We start from the raw sequence: 20,902 nt of genomic DNA on the forward strand, positions 1-20,902 counted from the left end.
CTCCAGCCCAATGGGATGAGCATTATCCTACTGTGGTGAGAAGATGAGGCCCTAGGGTCCAGTCTCCTCACAGCCCTTGGCACACCCCTTGGCAGGGGTTAGACCTTGGGCATTGATCAAAGCTGGTCCCTCTACAGGCTCATACCTCCAAGGTCAGCATAGTTCCCCAAATCAGGGCCTGGAGGTCTCCTAGAGGCATGCTTTCAATGATCTTTCCTAAACCTGGTCTTGCTACTTTCATCATTTCTGTTAGTGAGTGCTAACATCTCGCTCAAAATCCAAGCCTGCACCCCTTAAAATCCCCTCAGCAGTGCCAAGGAGAGCAGTCAGTCACTGACTTGTGGCCAAGGAGCACAGCTGGGCCACACAAGAAGTGGCCCACCAAAGACCACAGTTCAGCAGGATGTACGGCAGCATAGAAATGCGACACGGTGGTATTAATGATAATTATTCTCATTTATTATAATTATTGTTCAGTTTGAAAAAGGAGCCTGGAGCCAAGTATTACGCTAATTGGCACATTTTCTAGTTGTTATTTTAGTTCTGAAAACAAACTGGGGTTTAGTATTCTTTTTTGTTCATTTGTTTGTTGTGTTTGGTCTTTTGTTTGTTTTTTCTTTCGTTCATTCCATCACATTGAAAAAGGAAGAAAAGAATCTTTTTTTCCCCCTTCTTTTGTTTTAACTCACTCGGTAAGTCTGGACTCCTCAGATGAACGTAACATTGCACACACACACACTTGGAGAAGAGAGAGAGGAGAGAGAGAGAGAGAGAGAGCGAGCGCTCGCAGTGGGCAGACAGACACACGCACGCGCCAGGTCAAAGAACTCTGATACAGTGCAAGAATTTTCCCAAAATGATTGGATCATCATTACCAAAAACTTGCCATAACAACACCAAGAAACAAAGAAATGTTTAAGCCACACTGTTTGACTGGGATTTTTCCTGCTTTTTTTTTTTCTTTAAATGTTTGCCACACAGAGAGAAAAAGGGTTTAAGTGGTAATGGGAGAGGGACAGACACAGGCTCACAGATGTGAGCAGGAAGGGGGAAATCGAGATTGGGGTGGGAAGGAAGGATAGAGGATAGGGGGAGGGAGGGAGGGGCAGTGGGGAGTCATTTCTTAATGTTCAGGCATTTTCTTGGTCCGCCTTGCTCTCTTCTTCTTTCACCTCTTCCTGCTGGGCACTTTCAGTAGGTTTGGTTTCTTCTACAGCATCTAGTGGGGAAAGAGATGGTCCAGCGTTAGTCAGCCATGATCTAGAGCATCCTGCATGTGCACACAGCTTGATGGACTGCATGGCTTCAGGCTTCCCTCTCTCCAAAGTCACCCAGGTCTCAGAGTCCCTGGAATTTCTGCCACATGAAAAGAACATGCCAAGGTTCAGTCCAGCAGGCAAATATGTAGCTCTCACAAAACACCTTCAGCCAGAAAGCATGTGCCACTGGAAGGAGCTGCCTTGCTCACTTCTGATGCCCCAGACAACTACTGTTCATTTCATTAGGGGCACTGATTAGACTCCTGGCTTATCAGCTAGATCACACACCCTTTTACAGAACCCACTGACTGTACCAATCACTGTGCCCCAATTACAATATGGATACTCCCAGACAAGACTTAAAGAGAGTCACAAAGAACAAATTGTACACATTTGAAGCCTGCAAGACCCAGAGGGAAAAAATTTATACCTTGTAACTCAGACTTCTCTCACACTCAACAGAGATCTAGAGAAATGTCTGTAGCCTTCAAGAATGGGAGCCTTCATCCAGAGGCTGCCACATTTCTCCAGTTTTCTAGTCTCTCCTTTCAAAAGCAAAGCTGCCCTGGGGGGAAGCACTGAGTATAACTGGGAGCTAGCTCTGCCTGTCAGTCAGACACCTTGTTCTGGCAAACCATTCACATGAGAAGTTAAAACTACTGCTAGGAGCTGTCCCCCAATGAGCTAGACAGAGGATCAGAACCCAGGAGAAGGCAGAGGCAGCCAGTAGGAACAAGGCAAATGAAAGGCATGCCCCTCAAGCTGGAGTGATCTCACTCCTGGGTTCATCTGGCCCATGCCTCCTTCATTGCAGCAGGACAGATTTAATTGTCTTGGAGTTTCTCCTGCCCAGCTCTGACCAGGGTACACTAACATGTCCCCAGACTCTTTCAGAAACAGTGCATGTACTGTGTGGATTGCTTTTTACAGGACAAGGTGGTGGACCCAGGGCTGCAGAGCTGTAAGACAGAATAATGCACAAGGGACTTAGTGCACTGTAGTGACTGGTCTGCTCCATTGCCATCTCTCCCTTTACCTCACTGGGTCCCAGTCCCAGACATACAGAGCCCATGGAGAGGTCAAGCAAGCAGCAATCCAGACTTGGGATAAAGAACAGGGGAAAGAAACACTTGGGATACAGGGAACAGGGAAAAGAAACAAGCACTGAAGGAGGAGGGAGTGATGTGGGACAGACCACATGTCATTGGTATGACACATACTGTACCCATCTCGTTCAGAGAGCACTGTGGGTTCCTTGCACAGTTCCTGGCATCTCTGATGGGCTATCAAACTACATTGTACCAGTAAATAAAATGAGCCAGGGGCTGCTCCCTGGCTCCAAGGCCGACTGGCACCACCAGCTTATGTCCATATGGCTAAACTCTCTTCTTCTCCAGAACAGGGTAGCTGTGTCTGGGGCCTGTCTGATGCAAAGCTGCTTGGCGTACACAAAAATCACCCCAGGGCCTGTGCTCTCAGCCTAACAATGAGGATGTTCAGTAGCCAGTGTTTAGTTTGTGAGAAGTAGCATCCTCATACCCATGTTTCAGGAGAATGCTAACTGGGATGTGAAAATTTCCTTACTGACACCATTCATGCATTTTGGCCTGGTTCATTTGATGCCATCAGATGGCAGACTTGTATTTGCTTCTGGCAGTAGGTGCTACATTCTTATTTCCCTCGTCCCCTCAGCTCTTTTAGCCTAGGTTTTAAACATGTTACTAAGCACCACTTCCTTATGAATCACCTTTAAGTTGTGTGCAACTTTCCATTCTGAATCATCTTCATTAAAGGCTCTGCTTCTGGACCTTCAAATACTTTTAATCTTAGTAAATTCTGACTGCTGATTTTCTGGAAGGAAAAATTTCTGTGGGAACATCCCCACAGCCTCAGCCTCTGCATCTGCAAACCTCCTGTCAGCAAAAACATCTGTGGACTTTCCTTCCCTTGACACAGAACAGCTAAGCACGATGCTGTTCAACGACTCCATCTATATCTGGTACAGCTACCACCACAGACCAGAGACAAAATAGGCTACTGATTAAAATAGGATCATAACAAGTATCATTGGGAGGTAAAGCTTGGCCTACTTTTTTAATTTTCCTGAATGACTTGATCACTGGGAGGGAAGAGAGTCCCTTTAATGCTGCTCTTCAAGGCATTCATAGCAGGAGACACATTGAATTACGAAGCTGAGAGTAGAATCCCAGTGTGCAACCATCTACCCCTAAATATGAGTGAAAAGATTATTGTTAGCCAGCAGCAAAGTCTGATTTCTTGCATGGCTCAGACAGATTCTAGTAAGGCAGAATTTCTGGGGTTTTCTCACATAAATGGAAGATGAATGAAAGAGCAACAAAGAGACATAACGTGGCTTCAGGAGCCCAAGTCTGACACTGCTTTTCATTGTGTTTAAAACTTTTTGTGTCTTGCTATCAAAAAATATGCACAGGTTTTAGCCAGCAGTCTCACAGCCCCCTCAGGACAGGACAACAGACAGGCACATAACACAGCAAGCACAGGGATGGACAGAGAGTCACTGGGAGTCCTGCTCATCTGCTGTGCTACCAAGTCACACAGATGCCCTGGTTAATCAGCAGCTGAAAGTGGGGTCCAGCTCCTACAGTGATGAGCTCTTGACAGCACTCCAGGAAGGATGGACAGCAAATCTGCTCACACTCAAGGTGGAGGAGCTGGCAGTGATGTTGGTTAGCTCCCAGTGTTCCCATGCTGCCCTTGCTCTTAGAATAAGCAGGCAAGTTGAAACACAATTTTCTGCCATGTTCTATTCCCTGTTAACTCACCACAGTGGCAAATCTAATTTCCAGGGAGTACCCATGGCGCCTAGAGATCCCTGGCTGGCAGAGGAACTGCACAGAGGTGCCTCTCTGTCCCCATTAATGTTCTCTGGGGAGCAGATAGTGGCAGGCTGATGACTCTCTGCTGAAGAAGGCCAGAGACTGCACTGATTTCTGCCATGGATGAAATAGACTGGACTAACAAGGACCATGGAGCAGCAGGAACAATTTAAGGTCACTTCATCACACATTTAAGTCAACAGAGAGGGATCATACAACTCAAATGCTGGACTGTGCATATTCCAAGTATAAACAAGAACTCTAGCTTTTTGAATAAGAATAAGAATTCTCACACAAAATTCAGTGAATCACTCTCCCTCTTTTCTCTTGAAAAGCTTTAAGGGGAAAGACTCTGTGTATGGCTACACCCTGTTAAGCTATGTCTTATTTCCTAAAAGCTTTACCAGTGCTTCATTGATCTTTGGCATGAGGGAAAAGAAGCTACCTGGTGTTATGATGTAGTAATTAACTGTACCAAGAAGCAATATCATGAAGGAAAAAATAATTCAGCATAAAAAAAAAAAAAAGAAAAAAAAAGAAAGAAAAAAAGTCAAGCAGTGGCACTGCTGAACCACAGCAGTAAAAAGAAGAGGATTCACCCTGCGCAGTGGGGGCAATGCACCACAACCCCAGTGACATCAGGGCCAGTTAACAGCAGCTTCTGATTCACCTTTCTGAGGAAAGGTGAGACATTTTATCTGACTCACCAGTTTGTTTGATGCAGGCTATTTCTGCAGCATGTTTTCTGGGCTTTCTCCAGCCTTGTTTTCAGTGTCCCAGCAAAGGAGGGCAGGGTATCCCCAGGGAGATTGCAGATAACTGTCCTGGGCATTCCATACATCAGAGAGGCCATCTCTTACACTGCTTTTTACCCAGTATTAGTCTTGATTTTCCATTTTTTTGAACTCTGGGATATCATACCTTTGGGTTTGCAGAGGACAAATACCATTATACAGCCAGAACTGTACAGTTTGGGCATTTTTTCATTCACTTTTTACTTTGTTGCAAAGGTGACAAAAAAGTGGTTGAGAATTCAGGCCATCCCCTGCTTGAGGAACAAAAGCATTTCCTCCTGGGTAGCCAAACTTCTACCTGTCTAAAGCTGCCTCTCTTCTGAACATGTCAGCACTGTGAGATCTCCTCCTGCCTACACAAGCAGAGCCCCCTGTGTCTACTTGCAAGGGACAGAACAAGCAGGAAGCAATGAGCTCTTTCTTCAGGTGGCCCTGGACTGGGGCAGCATCAATGTGCACGTGGTGACATCATGAAATGAGAAAGCTGAAGTCAGAGTGGATGGACATCTCACCTAACTCCAGATACCTACAAAGAGATGTCTTCAGCTGATCTTCTCATCCTCTCCTCCCTTCCTAATTAGTGGAAATAAATAGGACATTTCTAAGAGTCTCTTAACCTGTCTTATTTGGATGCCTACTTTAGGACAAATTGCAGCCTGGGAATATCTACACCTGCACCAAGCCAAGGTGGAGACATTCACATTTGTTCTAGAGCACTCCAGCTACAAAGCAAAAAGAAAGATCCAAACTCAGAAAATAAGAGAGTGAATGAGGAGGGGAGAGGGAGCTGTAATATAAAGCAAAAAAAAACCCCAGCTTGAGGAGAGGGGGGCAAAACCAAATTCAGTCCTGAAGGGAAAAGCAAGAATGGCTAGGTCAGAAAGCTAAAAAAAAAATCACCTCAAACTAACAACAAAACCAACCTAGTTTGTGCTTGCAATGACCACCCTTACAGTTCTTTTAATGCACACCAGTCATCACTTGCACTCTTTGTGGTCACTCCTGTCCTGTGGTCCCACCCTTCTAGCTCTAAGATTTTAGTTTGCCTTTTTATTTCAATCTTTTCTGCAGTCCAGATCATCTTACAGCATAAAATAATTTTGCCAAAGAGACAGGCATCTGTGACCAGAGCTGCCACTGTTCTCATTTCCATTCAGCTCTCTGGACGGTGCAGTCAAGTTGAGAAACCTTTTGGGCAGCCTTGGACAAACCTTAAGCCATCACTGCAGAATTGTTTAAGGGTAGAGCTGCACGGTGGGAGAGGCTGATGTGTGTTTCCAAGCTGAAGGGCCTGTGTCAAGGAGAGGCTTTATACCTAGAGCTCCATATGGCACCTGCTGGGAAACATCATGGAAGAGTAACATCATGAAAGTGAGATACAGAGCCTTGCTGCAATAGGGTCTTAAAGAGCTCCTGCTCCTCAGCCCTCCACTTATCTCCTGGAAAGGGTGAGAGTCGTGTCTGCGAGCCCTGCTGGGGGAGCAAATGCCTGGAACATGTGCAGCTCTGGTTGCTGTGGAGCTGAGGCAGGCACGCAGGCAGCAGTCCTGCTGGATGGTGGTGCCTCCAGCTGCCTCTGCCGACACTGTGCTCTAATGGCTGAGCGTGCAGGCTCCCCTCCAAGTCTCTCCACTGCCCTACATTAGTGAAATTAGGTTGAGTGGATTTCCGGGTAAAACACTGTCTCTTGGGACCTGCCCAGCTCCCGTCTGACTTGCCAAGATTAATTAAATCAGAGCAGACATCAGCTTATGACCACAGCGGCAGCAACCTCTCTGATGATCATTTCTTTTGTGACTGGTGGCTTGGGTTTTGTTTTTCTTTTTGTCTCTATTCCACTGCAGATCTTTAAATTACCACAGCCAATGCCAAGAGATGAGAAATTGCACAACACTCTGGGATTCTAATACAGATGCAGAGATTTTGCTTTTGCTGCTTTCTCAGTGTTTGCATAATTATTGCTGATCTTGATTGTGTAGCTAGAACTCTCCTGTGCATTCACACTGAAGAACTGCCCAAATCTACTCAGACGCTGCTCTCTCTAGCATTTGTCGTGCTTCCTCCTTTCTCTGTCCTTTGCCAGCTACAGCTTGGGCAGGGATGGAACTGAAAACCTGTTCCTCATCCAGTCGTCACTCTACTTCCGAATATTAGTCTGGGCTTTCCTGTCCTGTTATAAGCAGATCTCACATGACCCAGAGATGACTCTACTTTTTTTTTTTTTTTTTTTTTTTTTTTTTGAGGATAAGGAGCACTGGAAAGCCTCATTTAAAATCCCTGCCCTGAGCATCTCCTAGTTTTAATGACATTTGGATCCAGATTTGGATCCAGGCTTCACAGCTTGATTCATCTGTCCCAATCCATCTGTCCTTCTAGCCAGCCAGAAGTCTATTCCAGGCAGACGATGGTAGGTCTGAGACTGCTGAAACAAGACACACTTCAGGTTCCGAGCTGTTGCTTACACAGTTCTCTTTCTGATCCATGTTAGCCCATTGCAGTCAGCCCTATTATGCATCATATGCAGAGCTAAAATCCTTCACCCTCCAGACTTACTGCTTCTGAAAACTGGTTGACTTATGCTGTCCCAGCTAAACACCAAGAAATGAAGGAATTGGGTTTTTCACAGAAGTAGCTGTGTCTGGTCCAGGGTACTGACTTGTATGATTTCTCCCAAATCCCTGGTGAATCCCTCACTCAGCAGAGACAGACCCATGGTACTGATTCCTGCGAGCCCTGGGGATCCTGGTGAGCACATGGCACGAGGGAGATCTGCAAATCCTTGGCACACCCTGCAACAAGTTGGTGGGGATGAATGTCCCCAGTGCAAGTAGCAGGCAGTAGGTGCAGGGAAGTCACCTAATAATTATTGGAAAGGAGCAAGCAAGTCAGCCTGTTAAGGTTGAAACAATAATGCTGATATGGCCCCAATACATGGTAGCTTGGGCCTCCTATTCCTGTACCACCTCATCTTTTTCCAGAACCATATAAGAATTGTTCAGTTGCCCTAGCCCTGAGGAATAAAACCCAAAAAACTACAACTTCTGCAAGTCCCATAGCTGGTAACTTTGGTCCCAGCTTGGATATCTGCCTCTTTTTCTGATCCTGCTAAACCCTCAGAGGACAGCCATACACAGTTCTGTCACCTCAGCTGCCCTTCACTTTGTCAGGGTGAAGAGCCAGTGGCTTAGGGATTTTCTTCTCATCCCACCCCATGCCCTTCTCCCTCCAGCACCACCATGGAAATCCAAGCCTGCACTGGCATCCATGTGTGCGGTAGAGGGAAAGGGAGGGAATGGTGGGAGAGCTGCTTAGGGTGTGCAGCAGTGGGGAGGGGGTGTAGAGGGGAGTCAGGCTCACAGCTCCATTGCAAAGCATCTTTCACAGTGTCTAGACACCAGCTGCTGGGTTGCCGAGGAAACTCCCCAACTTAGCTGAGGGAAGGGAGCATTGAGGTCTCCAGAGAAATGGGAGTGATGGAGGAAGAGGGTGGGGAGAGAAAAGGGAGGATGTTCCTTGTGAATGTGAGGTGTTAACCCTGTTAGAGCTACATTTGCAAATATTCTTCCATCTTGGAGAACGGGAAAGAAGCAGCTCACTTTCTTCCACTGCTGTTTCTTTCCCACATCCATGGATGCAGCCAGACATGGAAGCTGAGAAAAACTACATGCCTACTGCTGACTGTTCATTTATCACTGCCTATCACCAGCACTTTTGTCCCAGACTCCCTTCCTGCTGTACCCAAAACTGGGCAATTTAAATCCAGCTACAACTGGAAGAAGTGGTTAGGTTTTCAGACAGCAAGATCTCCTTTAGCAAGGCCAGTCCCTTGGCCACTGTCACACTACAAGCAAAAGCAGCTGCAGAGAGGACAGAGTGCTCCACCTGGCAGCAGTGTCATCTGTCACAGTGCTTCTCTGGGGATGCTCTGTGGCACCAGAAAGGTGGGCAGGTGGGAGGCTGCGTAGTACGGTGGCCAAAGGCAAGGTAAAGGAACTCTTTCAGGATGAGATGCCTTAGAGGCAGATATTTTATACTGGCATTGAGTGGCCTCCTACGAAACAGCATCAAAGGTGCTGTGACCTCAGAGGTGTTGTGACCTCAACAGACCTCTACCAAGGTTCCATGGTCTTCACAGCCAGGGAGCTTGAAGGGGAGAAATGGGAAGTGACTTGTGCAGGGTGTCCCCAGCCATCAGCTGGGATCAGAGTTGATCTGATGAACAATTTAGGCACTCAGCTGTCCTGATGAACCCGAAGGGCTCCCTCCACGAGTGGTTCCAAGCTACCATCCCCTCTATCTCCTGCATTCATTACTTCACCTGAGGAAAACCTTAGAAAAAAATACCCATAAGTTGTTCTTTACTCCTCTTCTCCCCTGCCCCTGTTGATCTCACATAGATCCTGCAGACCAGAAAGGGTACTCTTTAAATCTTTAAATACCTTATGATTCAAAAAGCTTGAATATAGAGGTTTTAACTTCCTTCCAGCTGTGGAATGTAATAGTTGACAGCTGCTCTTGGCACGTGTATTGGAAAACAGGATGTCCCTGTCTCATGCAACAGCATTTTTTTGTGTCACCCATCTTTTCTCCCTTGCTGGTTTAAGTTCTGGAGGATAGTTGAGAAAGAGAATGCATGTGAGGGGACAGAGGAACAAGGTCTTTCTAAGACACATGCATTTATTCTTTAGCATCTTTAGAACAACTGCCCTATGAGATTATAGGGGAGAAATCAGAAGAAAGATAAGAAGAAATGGAAATACCCTGAATAGATATAGGCCAATTGAACTTTATTGAAGTGACAGATAGATTGTTCTACAGCCAGGACATTCCTAGCAAAGTAATTAATTCAGGGAATGAAGCTTACAGCCCTTTGGGGATGGAGGTTTGAATTTGGAGAGGCCAAGCAGATGCACAGAGAATAGGACAGCAAGTGACAGAAGTCTGACAGACAGATCAGGTCCTCAGAGGTCTGCCCATCTCACAGCTCTGCTGAGAAGCCTGGCAATGGTGGTAGGATGAGTAAGGGGATAAAAATGAACCTGAAACTGTGGCAGACTGCTGGCATTCATGCACTGCTGATCCTGAAATAAAGAGGGTTAAGAAGAGGAAGGAAACGTGCAGAGCATTAGAGCCTTTGGGTTCTCCATCTACAGCTCCCACTTCCTCACACAGGACTGACTGTGAAGCTCTTCTCCTCCCCTTCCCCAGCAAAACTGGCTAGGGAAAAGAAACTAAAGGAGGAAATCTTCTGTAATTGCGGGAAAATGGTCTAGAAATTCCTTCAGTGCATCCAGAATTAATGTGCCGCTCCTCCCCTCGTACTCCTCCCCCTTCAGCTGTCGGTGGCAGGAAAACAAATTGCTGCAGCCCTTACTACAAACCATGCTCCCGCCTCCCTTCCCCCAGCCCAAAAGACATGTGCCATTCATAAGCTGCCTGACTGCTGGTCTCCATTATTAAAGCCTAGAAGACTGATAAATTGGGGATTCATGGAGCCTGCAAGCCTCCAACAACCACATTGCCATGGAAACCAGAGGCAGCCTCCATCTCCAGCAGAAATGATATTGATCTAGCTGAAGGCAGGGAATTACAATCAAGGGGAGGATATAAAATGTCTCTTTTTCTTCCCTTTGCCATCCTCCCATTTCGAGTTTAAATGAAGGAGAAATTTCATTTAGAGATCATTAGTTTGTTTCTGTCCCTCATCATACACCAAGGCTCTGCAAATTGGATGCTAAAATTATTAAATGCCTGTTGTCAGGCTTTCCACAGCCATCTTCTTGATAACTGTACCCAGCAGCTGCAACATCAACACCACCAGTTCTTTGCATCAAAGAAATTACTAGTATTTCTCAAACGCATGGCTGGTGCACACCCATAGAATCCCAATGTGTTTTGTGCAGGATAATACACAGGCTCTGCTCTCCAGAAGGCAGTTTAGGCTTCATGCTGTACCCAGGGAAACTCCTGGGAGCCTTTGCTTTTCATTTCATCAGGAGGAGGCTTGAGAGCCCAGACATAGGAAGAGGCATTTTGAACTGCAAACACTTGTGGGAAAAACCCCATTTTGAGACATCAGAGCGGCGTTTGTGGTGCAGAGCAATTCTCCCCTCTTCTTGAAATCCCTTGTCTGGGACTGCTGAACAGCTGCTTTCCTGAGGATGGAAAGATCAGAAGTCACAGTGCCTGTCCTGCAAAACTGGGTAGGCAGCAGGCACTTTCCCCAGATTATATAAAGGCCAGATCCTCCTGGTTTGACTTCAGGCGAGGGGTTGGGCTGTGTAGTCATTCCTTCTGCCCCAAGAAATCTGTGAACACAGGTGTGTGATGCTTGCCCAGTAAGTGGTCAGCTCCACAGGAAAGGAGTTGTAGGGCAGTCCTGAGCCTGGCACTGGCCATTTTCAAAGAGCCTAGCTATATAGCTAGGAAGGAAGGAAGGAGTTGTCTGGAAAACGTCTCATGAGTGCTCTTATTGCCAGCACCAGTCTTCTCTGTGAAGGTGGCGGCAGTTTGCATCAGTAATTCTGATTTTAATTCAAATTTGGCAAGCTCTGTTTTATTTTATTTTTTGACCAGTTTTGAGAGCTGTTTCTCCCAGTTGGAGAGGGACTATTGAGTCTCTGAACTCTCTGAGTGCTGAGCCAAGCGAACCGATGCAGCTGTCCTGCAGTAGCCATCTCGGTTTAATTGGCTTTTCACAATAACAATTCCATCAGGCAGATAATGAATTCAGCCATGACATGAGGGCACTTGGTGGGACAGCTGCAAGTGCTGGGGAGACCACATAGGGGCACAGCCAGGCAGCCCCATGCCCTGTGCACAGCCAGCTGTGCCATAGCCAGGATGCACCACCTCTCTGGAGCAGCAGGAATGTCTGGGTTGTCAACAGCTCCTCAGTACTGTCCATTATGGTGGAAAAAAGTACCCTTACAGGGGGCTAAGACAGCCCTTTGCTGAACTAGTCTGCAGTGACAAGGCTTCTTTTCCTCATCAAAGGATATTTTCCTTGGCCCTGACTCAGCTGTGGGACCATGCAGTAGCTGCTCCTCCACAATCTCACGTGCAGCCAAAGTCTGCCATGAAGCCTGGATCTGCACAGGTCCATGGAAGCTGCTAGTTACCACAGCTTCCACGTGCAGAGTTTACATGTATTTGGCCAGGGTGGAGCAGCCCATAATTTTGGCTAAGGACCATAATTTTGACAACAGTGGTCACAAGGAGAGGGCCTGATATGAGGCATGAACTCATCAGGCCTGAGCTGCTCTGACATTGCTCTGAAATTGCACAGAGGCATAGGAAGTGGCACCCCACCATTTTGTGGTCTTATTGTCTCCTCCTGCTGATTTTATTTGCTATAAAGGTCCTTGGCTTGGGTCTCGCCTGCTGGTCACAGAGCAATATTGTGAGGTATCCATGTGAATGAACACGTCTCTCTTACTCTCTTCCTCTCCTGCTGGAGCTGTTCCACTTCCATAAACCATTAAATATTTATTGGACCAGAGGAAAACATTGACTCTGTAGACCAGTGGTGAGGGCACTCATCTGGAATAGGGGAGACCAAATGCCACATCCTGGCTCCAGCAAACAATAAATAATTTATACAAAGTGGAAAAGCTCCAGCAGGAGGGATCAGGGGAAAATGTGTCCAGCAGCCCAATGGCTCGCTTGCAAAGCTCAGTGGATTTCAGCTTCCTAGCATAAGGCTTCTGTCCCATTCAGGGAGGACCTGACCCTCACATGCTAGCTACTCTAAGAGCAGGCAAAGATTTTCCTACTACTTCATTCTAAAAATCCCATAATTCATGGTAATGATATATAATATGTTTGGATTTGAATAATTAAAGGGTCCTTTAATGAAAAAAAGATTATCACAGAAAAATTCCAATCTATCAGAACTCAGAAGCCCTGCACAACTGTGGTTTGAAATGTGATCAGGCTTATCTCTTCTGTTTGGCAGAACCATGTATATGTGTTTTGCTAGAAATGAGGCCAAGAAGTAGTTGCATGCTACATCAGTTAGGAGCATCTGGAATTTTCTTCTTCTTCCCTGATGTAAAAATCAGTGACTCCATCCATCTTTCTTGTAGTCATTTGGCTTCAGCAATGTAAAAGGTTTCTATCTTGAGGCACAAAAAACCATTTTCTTTCTCATTTTCTGTCTCTTTATTGAGAGCAGTGAACAGTGCTGGGTTAGTGTCTCTGGAGACCAAAGTCTGCTGCTCAGCAGCAGTGCTGAGCATTTCCTCCCTGTGCCTTCCTGGTGGGCCTCAGCTGTGTTTGGGAGAGGATGTCTCATGGACAAGAGGTCAAGCTTAGTCCGAACAGGCACCATGCCTGGCCACACTGCTACGTCTCCCAACAAAGGCTTGGCAACAGTGCTGGGATGGCTTTGTGGAAACACATCTGCAACCCCAAAGATAGGCTTAAAGGCAGGTGCCAAACCTGTTTGCAGTGTTTGAACAGAGTTGCAAGATCAAGGTGACACTCATGCCTCCTCGCTGTTTGGCAATAAAGAAGTTACCTCCTTTCACCACCTGGATCCCTGGTGTACCTGTTGAGTAATGGACTGTGAATGCAGACAAACGGCCAGACAGAATTGCTGCTCCTATGAACTGTAGCAGCCCTACTGAAGGTAAACTCACAGCAGCCCTCTGATCAGATCCCATGAATGTGAGGGATTTCCACCTCTTCTGGAAGCAAGGGAAAGCAGTGGACCAATGTTGCAAGATTGCACTGAGTGCCTTCCAGGGGGACAAACATAGAGACCATTTGTAAGCAGATCTAAGATTAAGACAGATTCCTTCAACTCACAAATATTTCTGAAGGGGGGCAAACCTAATCCCGGGCTTCGGTCTCCTCTGACATATTCCTTGTTTCAGCACTGATGACCAGAGGTTATTCTGAACTGTCTGTGACACTGAGGCTGAAATCACAGGTGAAATTCTAGCCTTGCATAAGCAGAATAGATAACACAGAAGGTCTAAACTGGAATACATACTCTTTTTTTTTTTCTAAACCTACACTCAGTGAGGGAATGGAGTCCCATATGAATGTGAAAACTAGACTGCTATGGACTTAATCCACACAAGCTTACATTCACACCTCCCTGTTAGAGGCTTGTGTCATTTACAAATCAATGTGTGCCCCAAGCTTTTAAGAACATCAAAGAGGTTTTTACAAGTACTTGCCACCACCCCAACTTTAAATTACTTCTACTTTATTCTATCTTTTGTCTCTTCAAGTGGTTATTAAGCAAAGTCTTTGAAACATTTTTCACAGCAGCAAAGACAGTTTTGTCAAAGTCAGTAGCACTGAGGAATGCTCCTGTATAATGGTGACAGCTCTTGTTCCTGCTCTCCTATCCCCTTCCCTGTACCTGCAATGCATTATCAGATATGGTTCTGTACCACTGCACCCACTTCAGCATTGGGATTTGGATGCTCTTCCAAATGTCAGAGAGATTTTCTTCTTCATTAAGCCCTGGAGGTTACAGGTAATGTCCAGTTATCATTACTAGCATTACCAATTACTGTGTTTTGCTGAAGGAAGATGGAGAGGCTGAATAGTGTCTTCCACCTTCTGCTTTCTTTCATAATGAAAGGAGGACTCATTTGCTATTGCCTCAAGGTACAGAGGGGAAGTCTGTCATTCTTTGAACACTGGCTAATTGGGACCTTATGACCTTTATCTAAGACTTATTTGCATGAAGCACTGAGTCTCACTTTTCTGGTCATTAGGGGAACAGCATTTTCTTTTACATCCCTGGACCCTGTCCAGCTTTCCACAGCTCTTTTCCTGACTACACTACAGCCTGGCGAAGGGCAGGTGTCCAAGGTGGATTCCTGACTGCCAGGACTTCAGCTGAGATTTTCTGCTCTGTTCCAATGTCCCATGCTGACACTGATGTAGTTAAGGACACAGCAAGAAAAAAGAAACATTTCACCAATTCACATTTGGTGATTATATAACCAAGGCTCTTAAATGGTACAGGCCATTAGAGCTAAAGGATATGTAAAGGGAGCCTTTGGCAGGGAATACAGAAGTAGGAAAGAAGTCACAGTTCTAGTAACCTGCAAAACCAAACTGGACTCTTCTTCAAAGAACAGCAAAGCACACAATAGCGGTACTCTCCAGCATTTGGGTTTCCCACATGCATTATTTTTAATATCTCGTCTATTTTCTGCCTGAAAGATATGCAGAGAGGAAAGCTAGGAAATGAGGAAGCCCTTCTTTAAATCAAGCTTGCAGCATGAATGTAGTCTTGAGAAATACTGTGTCTAGAAACCTGTTCAAATTGAGCTTGTGTAATATGGTCTTTCACAGGTCTATTGGAGGTCCAGAACTGGAGGTGGAAACTATCCCACAGAGCTGATGCCAGTGGCTTGACTTGTAAGCCTTCTGTCACTGCTTACATTTTCCTTGGTTCTCTTGGCCACTGCCCAGTCTCACAGAACATCATATGGCTACATAAAATATTTCAGTAGTGTCTTTACAAAAAGAGTCATTGCAGTCATCTGTGCTCATACAGTAACTGTCTGCAAAAAGGAAAGAGACTGGTGTGTGCAAGGACTAGGATGAGGAACAAAACAGAAGAAATAATGCCCTTTGGAAATGTGTAAAAAGTTACAGCTTTTTTTGGACTAATGTGAAGACTATCTGTCATTCCATCTCATAAAATAGATTTGCAGATTTGAAGGGAGTGCAGAGAAAAGCAACAGAGCTCTTAAAAAGCATGGAAATAATGTAATATAAAAAGCAGTTGAAAGCACTGCTTGTGTTTTCTTCAGGAAGGAGATGAACAGCAAGGGCTATGAGCCTATGCCCTCTGTGCATAAATGCATACTGTATGATGCTATTTACCATAATCAAAGGCATGAAGTAGGACTATCACAAGCTTTTGCTGTTTCTGTGACATAGCACGAGTACAGAAAGATATTTAAGGCAATGGTGGCCAATTTGTGACTGAACTTTATGGCCATTGTACAGTTGGTTGGAGTTGGGAAAGCTGTTGATACTTAATCAGATATTTTGTGTGCATACACACACACACATATACGCCATACAACACCACAGTTATATTTAGTATCAAAAGAGAGAATACATCATGCTTTACCTGTTAAACCAGGTCTTAGACAGTAGAAGACAGGGATGAGTCCCAACAGCCGAGAAGGAGTTTACCCTGGATCTGCCCATAGCAGTGCTTTGTGCTGGCCACAAAGAGCAGTGCAATAAATGGATGTTAGCTCTGACCTAGATTGGCAATTTCTGTGTTCCTCTACCAGTTATTTGCATGGATCCTTGTGAGTGCAACTTCACCTTGCCAGAGTCTATGAAATTTCCACAGAGATTGGAAGTGATCACTGCGCTGACATTGATAATCCAGTATTAATGCACCTATTAAATAGCTCTTGAGGAATGTCTAACTAATCTGACTGTGCTAATCTGGTGAACTTTACAAATCCTTTTTCTTGCATGTGGCAGTCATCTGTACCACAGAGTCAGTATTTCTACTTTTGAGTTTCAACTCCCTGGAGCTGTAAATCCCAGCTGATATTCTGCAAGCTCATATGTATCTGAAAAGTCCAGCCTACTTGATCCTAGTGTAAAGAGATGACACTGGCAGTGGTGCAGAGCACTTCTGGCATCTACAGCAAACAGCCATCAGTTAAATGTCACTGTCTATCTGTCCAGACTGTCCACAGGTCTGCTATTTGAGCCTTTCTCAGCAGAAATTTTGTTTATCATTTATGACAGAAAGCCTTCTTCCCATGGAGCATATTCTGAAGATGATCTGAATGCAGATCATGCAGATCTGAATGCAGTGGGCCACTGTGGAAAACATCATAATGAGAGTGATTTAGAGCAAAATCTAGGTGGAGTTTGACCACGGGCTCTTGGCTGTAGAGAGCCATGTGTTAGCATGAGTGACTACTCTACAACATGGCACACACTGTGACACTGGCAGGCATTGCCCTAAACAATGTCACCTGTACATGTGGTTTGGAAGAGCAACAGCTGTAGCTGCCAACCAGAAGGGGTGAAAGATTGCTGTCACCTTTCCTGTAATTTGCAGCCTTCACAAAATAAGCAGTGACTCCAGTAACCAGACTTGAGTGTCCATGCAGTCCTTACTGAGGTTCCAGAAGTACTGGTACCTCTTAGGTATGAAGGAGTGATTACCTTGCTCTCCTCAAGGGGCCTTTTCCAGAGCTGGCTCACACCAACTGGGAGGTACAGTAAATATGCTTAATGTCACCTATGATTTCATTAAAAAAGGTCAAGTACTGCTTTACCACTGGCCCACTAGTGCAGTTCCCACCTTTACGAGGCAAACTGCACCTCATTAGGAACAGCAGACCCGAGGCTTACAAGGGACAAGAGACAATATTGCACTGCAATAGAGGAGGAAATTCTGCACCTGTATCAGGTTATGTGTAAGCAAATTGTGACATTCCAACCTGCCCCTCATATGGATGTTTGCACCAATGCAAACCCAGCTATGAAAGAGGCAATGTTTATACCCATGTAGACACAATGCAAAGAATAAAATTTCAGAGCAACTTGGAACTAGACACAGACTTCATACTTCAGCATGTGTCAGGCAATCTAAACTGCATTTATATAGTCTTTACTGTGTTGCTGGAGTAGCACTACACACCAAAAAAAATGCTTCCATGGTTGCTTAGAGTTGCTCCCTCTGGGGCAGTCATGGAAAGACTATTGTATTTGCATTGCTTCTTTGGCTACCAGGTGTAGCAGCAGAGATAAGCTCCCTTGAACAGGAATGGCTGTGAGGTTGTTCTGCCTCATGCCAGCTACTCATGAGTCAAGGCTGAGATTCCAAGCCACACAGCTGCAATCTCTCACATAGTGCAGGTTGCACGTTCTGGCTGCTACAAGACAATAGACAGACTCCCTTTCCAAATCTTTATACAGCCAGTGCTCCCAAAGTGCAGCAAGTATTGTCCTTCCATCAATATGGGGATTGAATTGAAAACAAAGAACTGATTCAACTGTGAACCATGAAAAAGGATCCACAGAGACTTGCTCCCTCTGAGGAAGTGAAGGGAAGATGGTGCCTCCCAGTGCTCCTTGCTTGCAGGATACAGGGCCCTGGGGGAACTGCTAGCCCGCTTACATGCAAAGCGCTTGTCACCTGCCTGATTTTTCATTTCAGCTGTGAAGCTGCTCCATTGTAAAGCTATTTCATGAAGCAGGAAAAGCATTCTTCATTTCCCAACAAAAGAGGATCCGTTTGTTTCCTTAGGCACAATTTACTCTTTCACATTTCTGGGCTTTGTATTCTTACCTGACAATCTGGGAGTGCTTTGATGTGACAGCCAACCCAATTTGGAGGTGAGACTTGAAAACTTGTGAAAAGTACAAATCGAATCTAACACTGTGTGACATTCACCTCCTCTCCTCTCCAGGAGGACATCATAGCTCCTCTTCTTCCATAGTCTGCTGTGCTGGATGCTGATCTCATTTCACAGCTGCACTACCAGACTCTTTCAGTAACCTTCATGGAGACTCTCTGGATTTAAGCCCATGCAACCACGACTAGAATGAGTCTCACTTCCTCATCCATATGTAATGTATAAATTCCCCCATCACTTTTGGATTTTGTCCTGTTGAGTACGTTGGCATCTAAGGGAGCCTATCTAAGCATAATATCAACACCAAAGAGCTAAAAGCTGGATCCTAAGAAGAAAACCTATAAATCTAAGTCTTGACAAGGATGCTCAGATGTCAAGATAACTTGTTGGCATTCCCACCATCCACCAAAAGACATGAAGAGGTTTGAGAGATCATCCTTCTTACATCAATTCTTCAATGCCACTGAACAAAGCCCACTGACTCATTTTATGCCTTACCCACGTTGGAATACATCTCATTTTCACTTTTACATACACTGAGGATAGCTTAGGAACTGCCCTACTGTATTACTGGGAATGCCTGGGGTCCCAGAGCAACCACCATTGGATACAGGACAATTGTTTGAAGCCATTTTCTAGGCCATTACCAAAAGACAGATAGAGCATGTAGAACTGAGTAACAAGGAGAGAGGTGAGGACTGTCAGGGGAATTACTGACTGATACAAAAAACCACTCCCCACTCCAGAAATATTAAGCATTAAAAACTGTGCAGTGCTCTTTATCAGGTTAGGTATTACTTTCCCCACACCCTGTCTTTTTCTGCCCTGCCCTTAGATAAAGGCAAAAATTCCTCCTGGGTATGAATTAAATGCCCTCGTCTTTTGCTTTGCTTGCACCAGGGAAGGTATCAACAGAGAGCATGGTACAGCCATTGTAGTAAAATTCAAGGCAGATGAGCATCACCACCCCAAGGCAGCACGGTCGGCACGCCTCAGGGTAGTAGCAGCCAGGCATGCCATGGCAACCAGCCAACTGGTGACACTGGCCAGGAGCCAATTAGATTTATTTTTGGCAGCCTGATACTGCACACTTCTGTGCCAGTCTTCGATCACAGAAACGATAAGAGGTGACCTTTGAAGGCCAAGGGGACAGATGAAGCTGAAAGAGGATCTGTCCCTGGGCTGGAGGAGCACTGAAGTGGCAGATGTCCCCTCTTTCATGAATGACCATCACAGTCACACCAGCAACCACCAGTGCTGTGTTGGCTGGGGAAAGACTGGGAGAAAGGTTGAGACCTGGCAAATGTGTTTAAGTCTATGGAAAGAGTAAGTAACAAGAGAGACAGAGAGCTTTAAAGATATGAGAGACTAACAGGAGGAAGATGGTAAAAAGAAAATACAGGCTTTCTGTCAGGAAATATTTCCTGTCTGTGGAGACTTTTGTCCTGTGATGATGCTCTTCAGAGGAATATTCTGTATTGCAGAGCACAGCCTGGAATCCTCAGAGAGATGTACAAGGAGACCTATTTAATCTTTTTTGCATTTCTTTCTTGGATGACTCTGGGGTCACTTAGCCAGCTGTTCAGGTTTGTGACTGGAAGACTGATATCATACTGGAATAGGAATTCAAGAAAAATCTATATTCATTAACATTTAAAAGAGGCTATCAGCTTGACTCTGGCCACGCACCTTCCATGTTTGCTTTCTGCAAACATTGCTAAGCTTCAGTGTTACTGCATGCATACTGAATAAGTATAAATGGATGCATATACTGGCTTTGAACACTCAATCACTGAAAACTCATTTTTAAATATATATTTGATTGTAGATTTTCTAGCTTCCTCTGTTGGCTAGATGTTTACATAAGTGATAGTATCACGTGCAAATGCATATTAAATTGTGCATTTTAAATGGCCACTTCAAATGATGTGTCCATGAATGGTTGGCCACTTTAAATGATGTTAAGACCAACAAGAGCATGGGGAGGATATCTGAAAATTATTCAGAATATTGTGTGGAAATAAACTATTTTTCCATGAGTTCCACTATTTTTTCAAAACAGTCAAAATAAATGAAAATTAAAATCAAATAGCTTGCTACTATAAATTTCCTACCTCCCTCCATTAGAGCAGATTAATCTAAATAAAAATGGAATATCAATTCAAAGCAGAATCATTATTGCTTAGGAAAAAGGCATCCTAGGTATTAAATAACAAGGAATTAGCATTTATTATCCTGTGTACAGAGGGCCACGAAACACTGATTCACACTGCCCTATTCTTGCCGTTGATGTTTATACCTTTGCCCAAGTATAAAACCAACACAAGTACAGCATGCAACATAGCAACTTACATTTCACTAATCACTAAACACATTTATGTTGCCACCTAACTCATCATATAAAGTAAGAACAAAGGACTGGAGACTTGGACAAGAAAAAGCAAACCTAGACAATTCAATTTCAAGGCTTATTTCTAGAAACTTCTAAATAAGGAGAAGTAAAACCAGCAACCCTTTGTAGTTATGTACAATCAGTTCAGACTCATGCTCTTGAAGGCTGCTCCCCTTGCCTATCCCTTAAATCACAAATGTCCTGCATTATTTCCTTTCCCAGT

General features: G+C 44.9%; 1 protein-coding gene across 1 annotated transcript in view; it reads right to left on the bottom strand.

Moving 5' to 3' along the window:
• Positions 1 to 437: 437 nt before the first annotated feature.
• The window catches only part of GAP43 (growth associated protein 43), a 52,875-nt gene continuing 32,410 nt past the window's right edge, over positions 438 to 20,902 (bottom strand). The window contains exon 3 of the mRNA XM_054627716.2: positions 438 to 1,219. Coding sequence (XP_054483691.1) covers positions 1,131 to 1,219 — 89 coding nt within the window. The 3' untranslated portion in view covers positions 438 to 1,130. The remainder of the gene's footprint in view (positions 1,220 to 20,902) is intronic.

Source organism: Agelaius phoeniceus, chromosome 2 (assembly GCF_051311805.1).
Source record: "Agelaius phoeniceus isolate bAgePho1 chromosome 2, bAgePho1.hap1, whole genome shotgun sequence".
Classification (NCBI taxonomy): Eukaryota; Metazoa; Chordata; class Aves; order Passeriformes; family Icteridae; genus Agelaius; species Agelaius phoeniceus.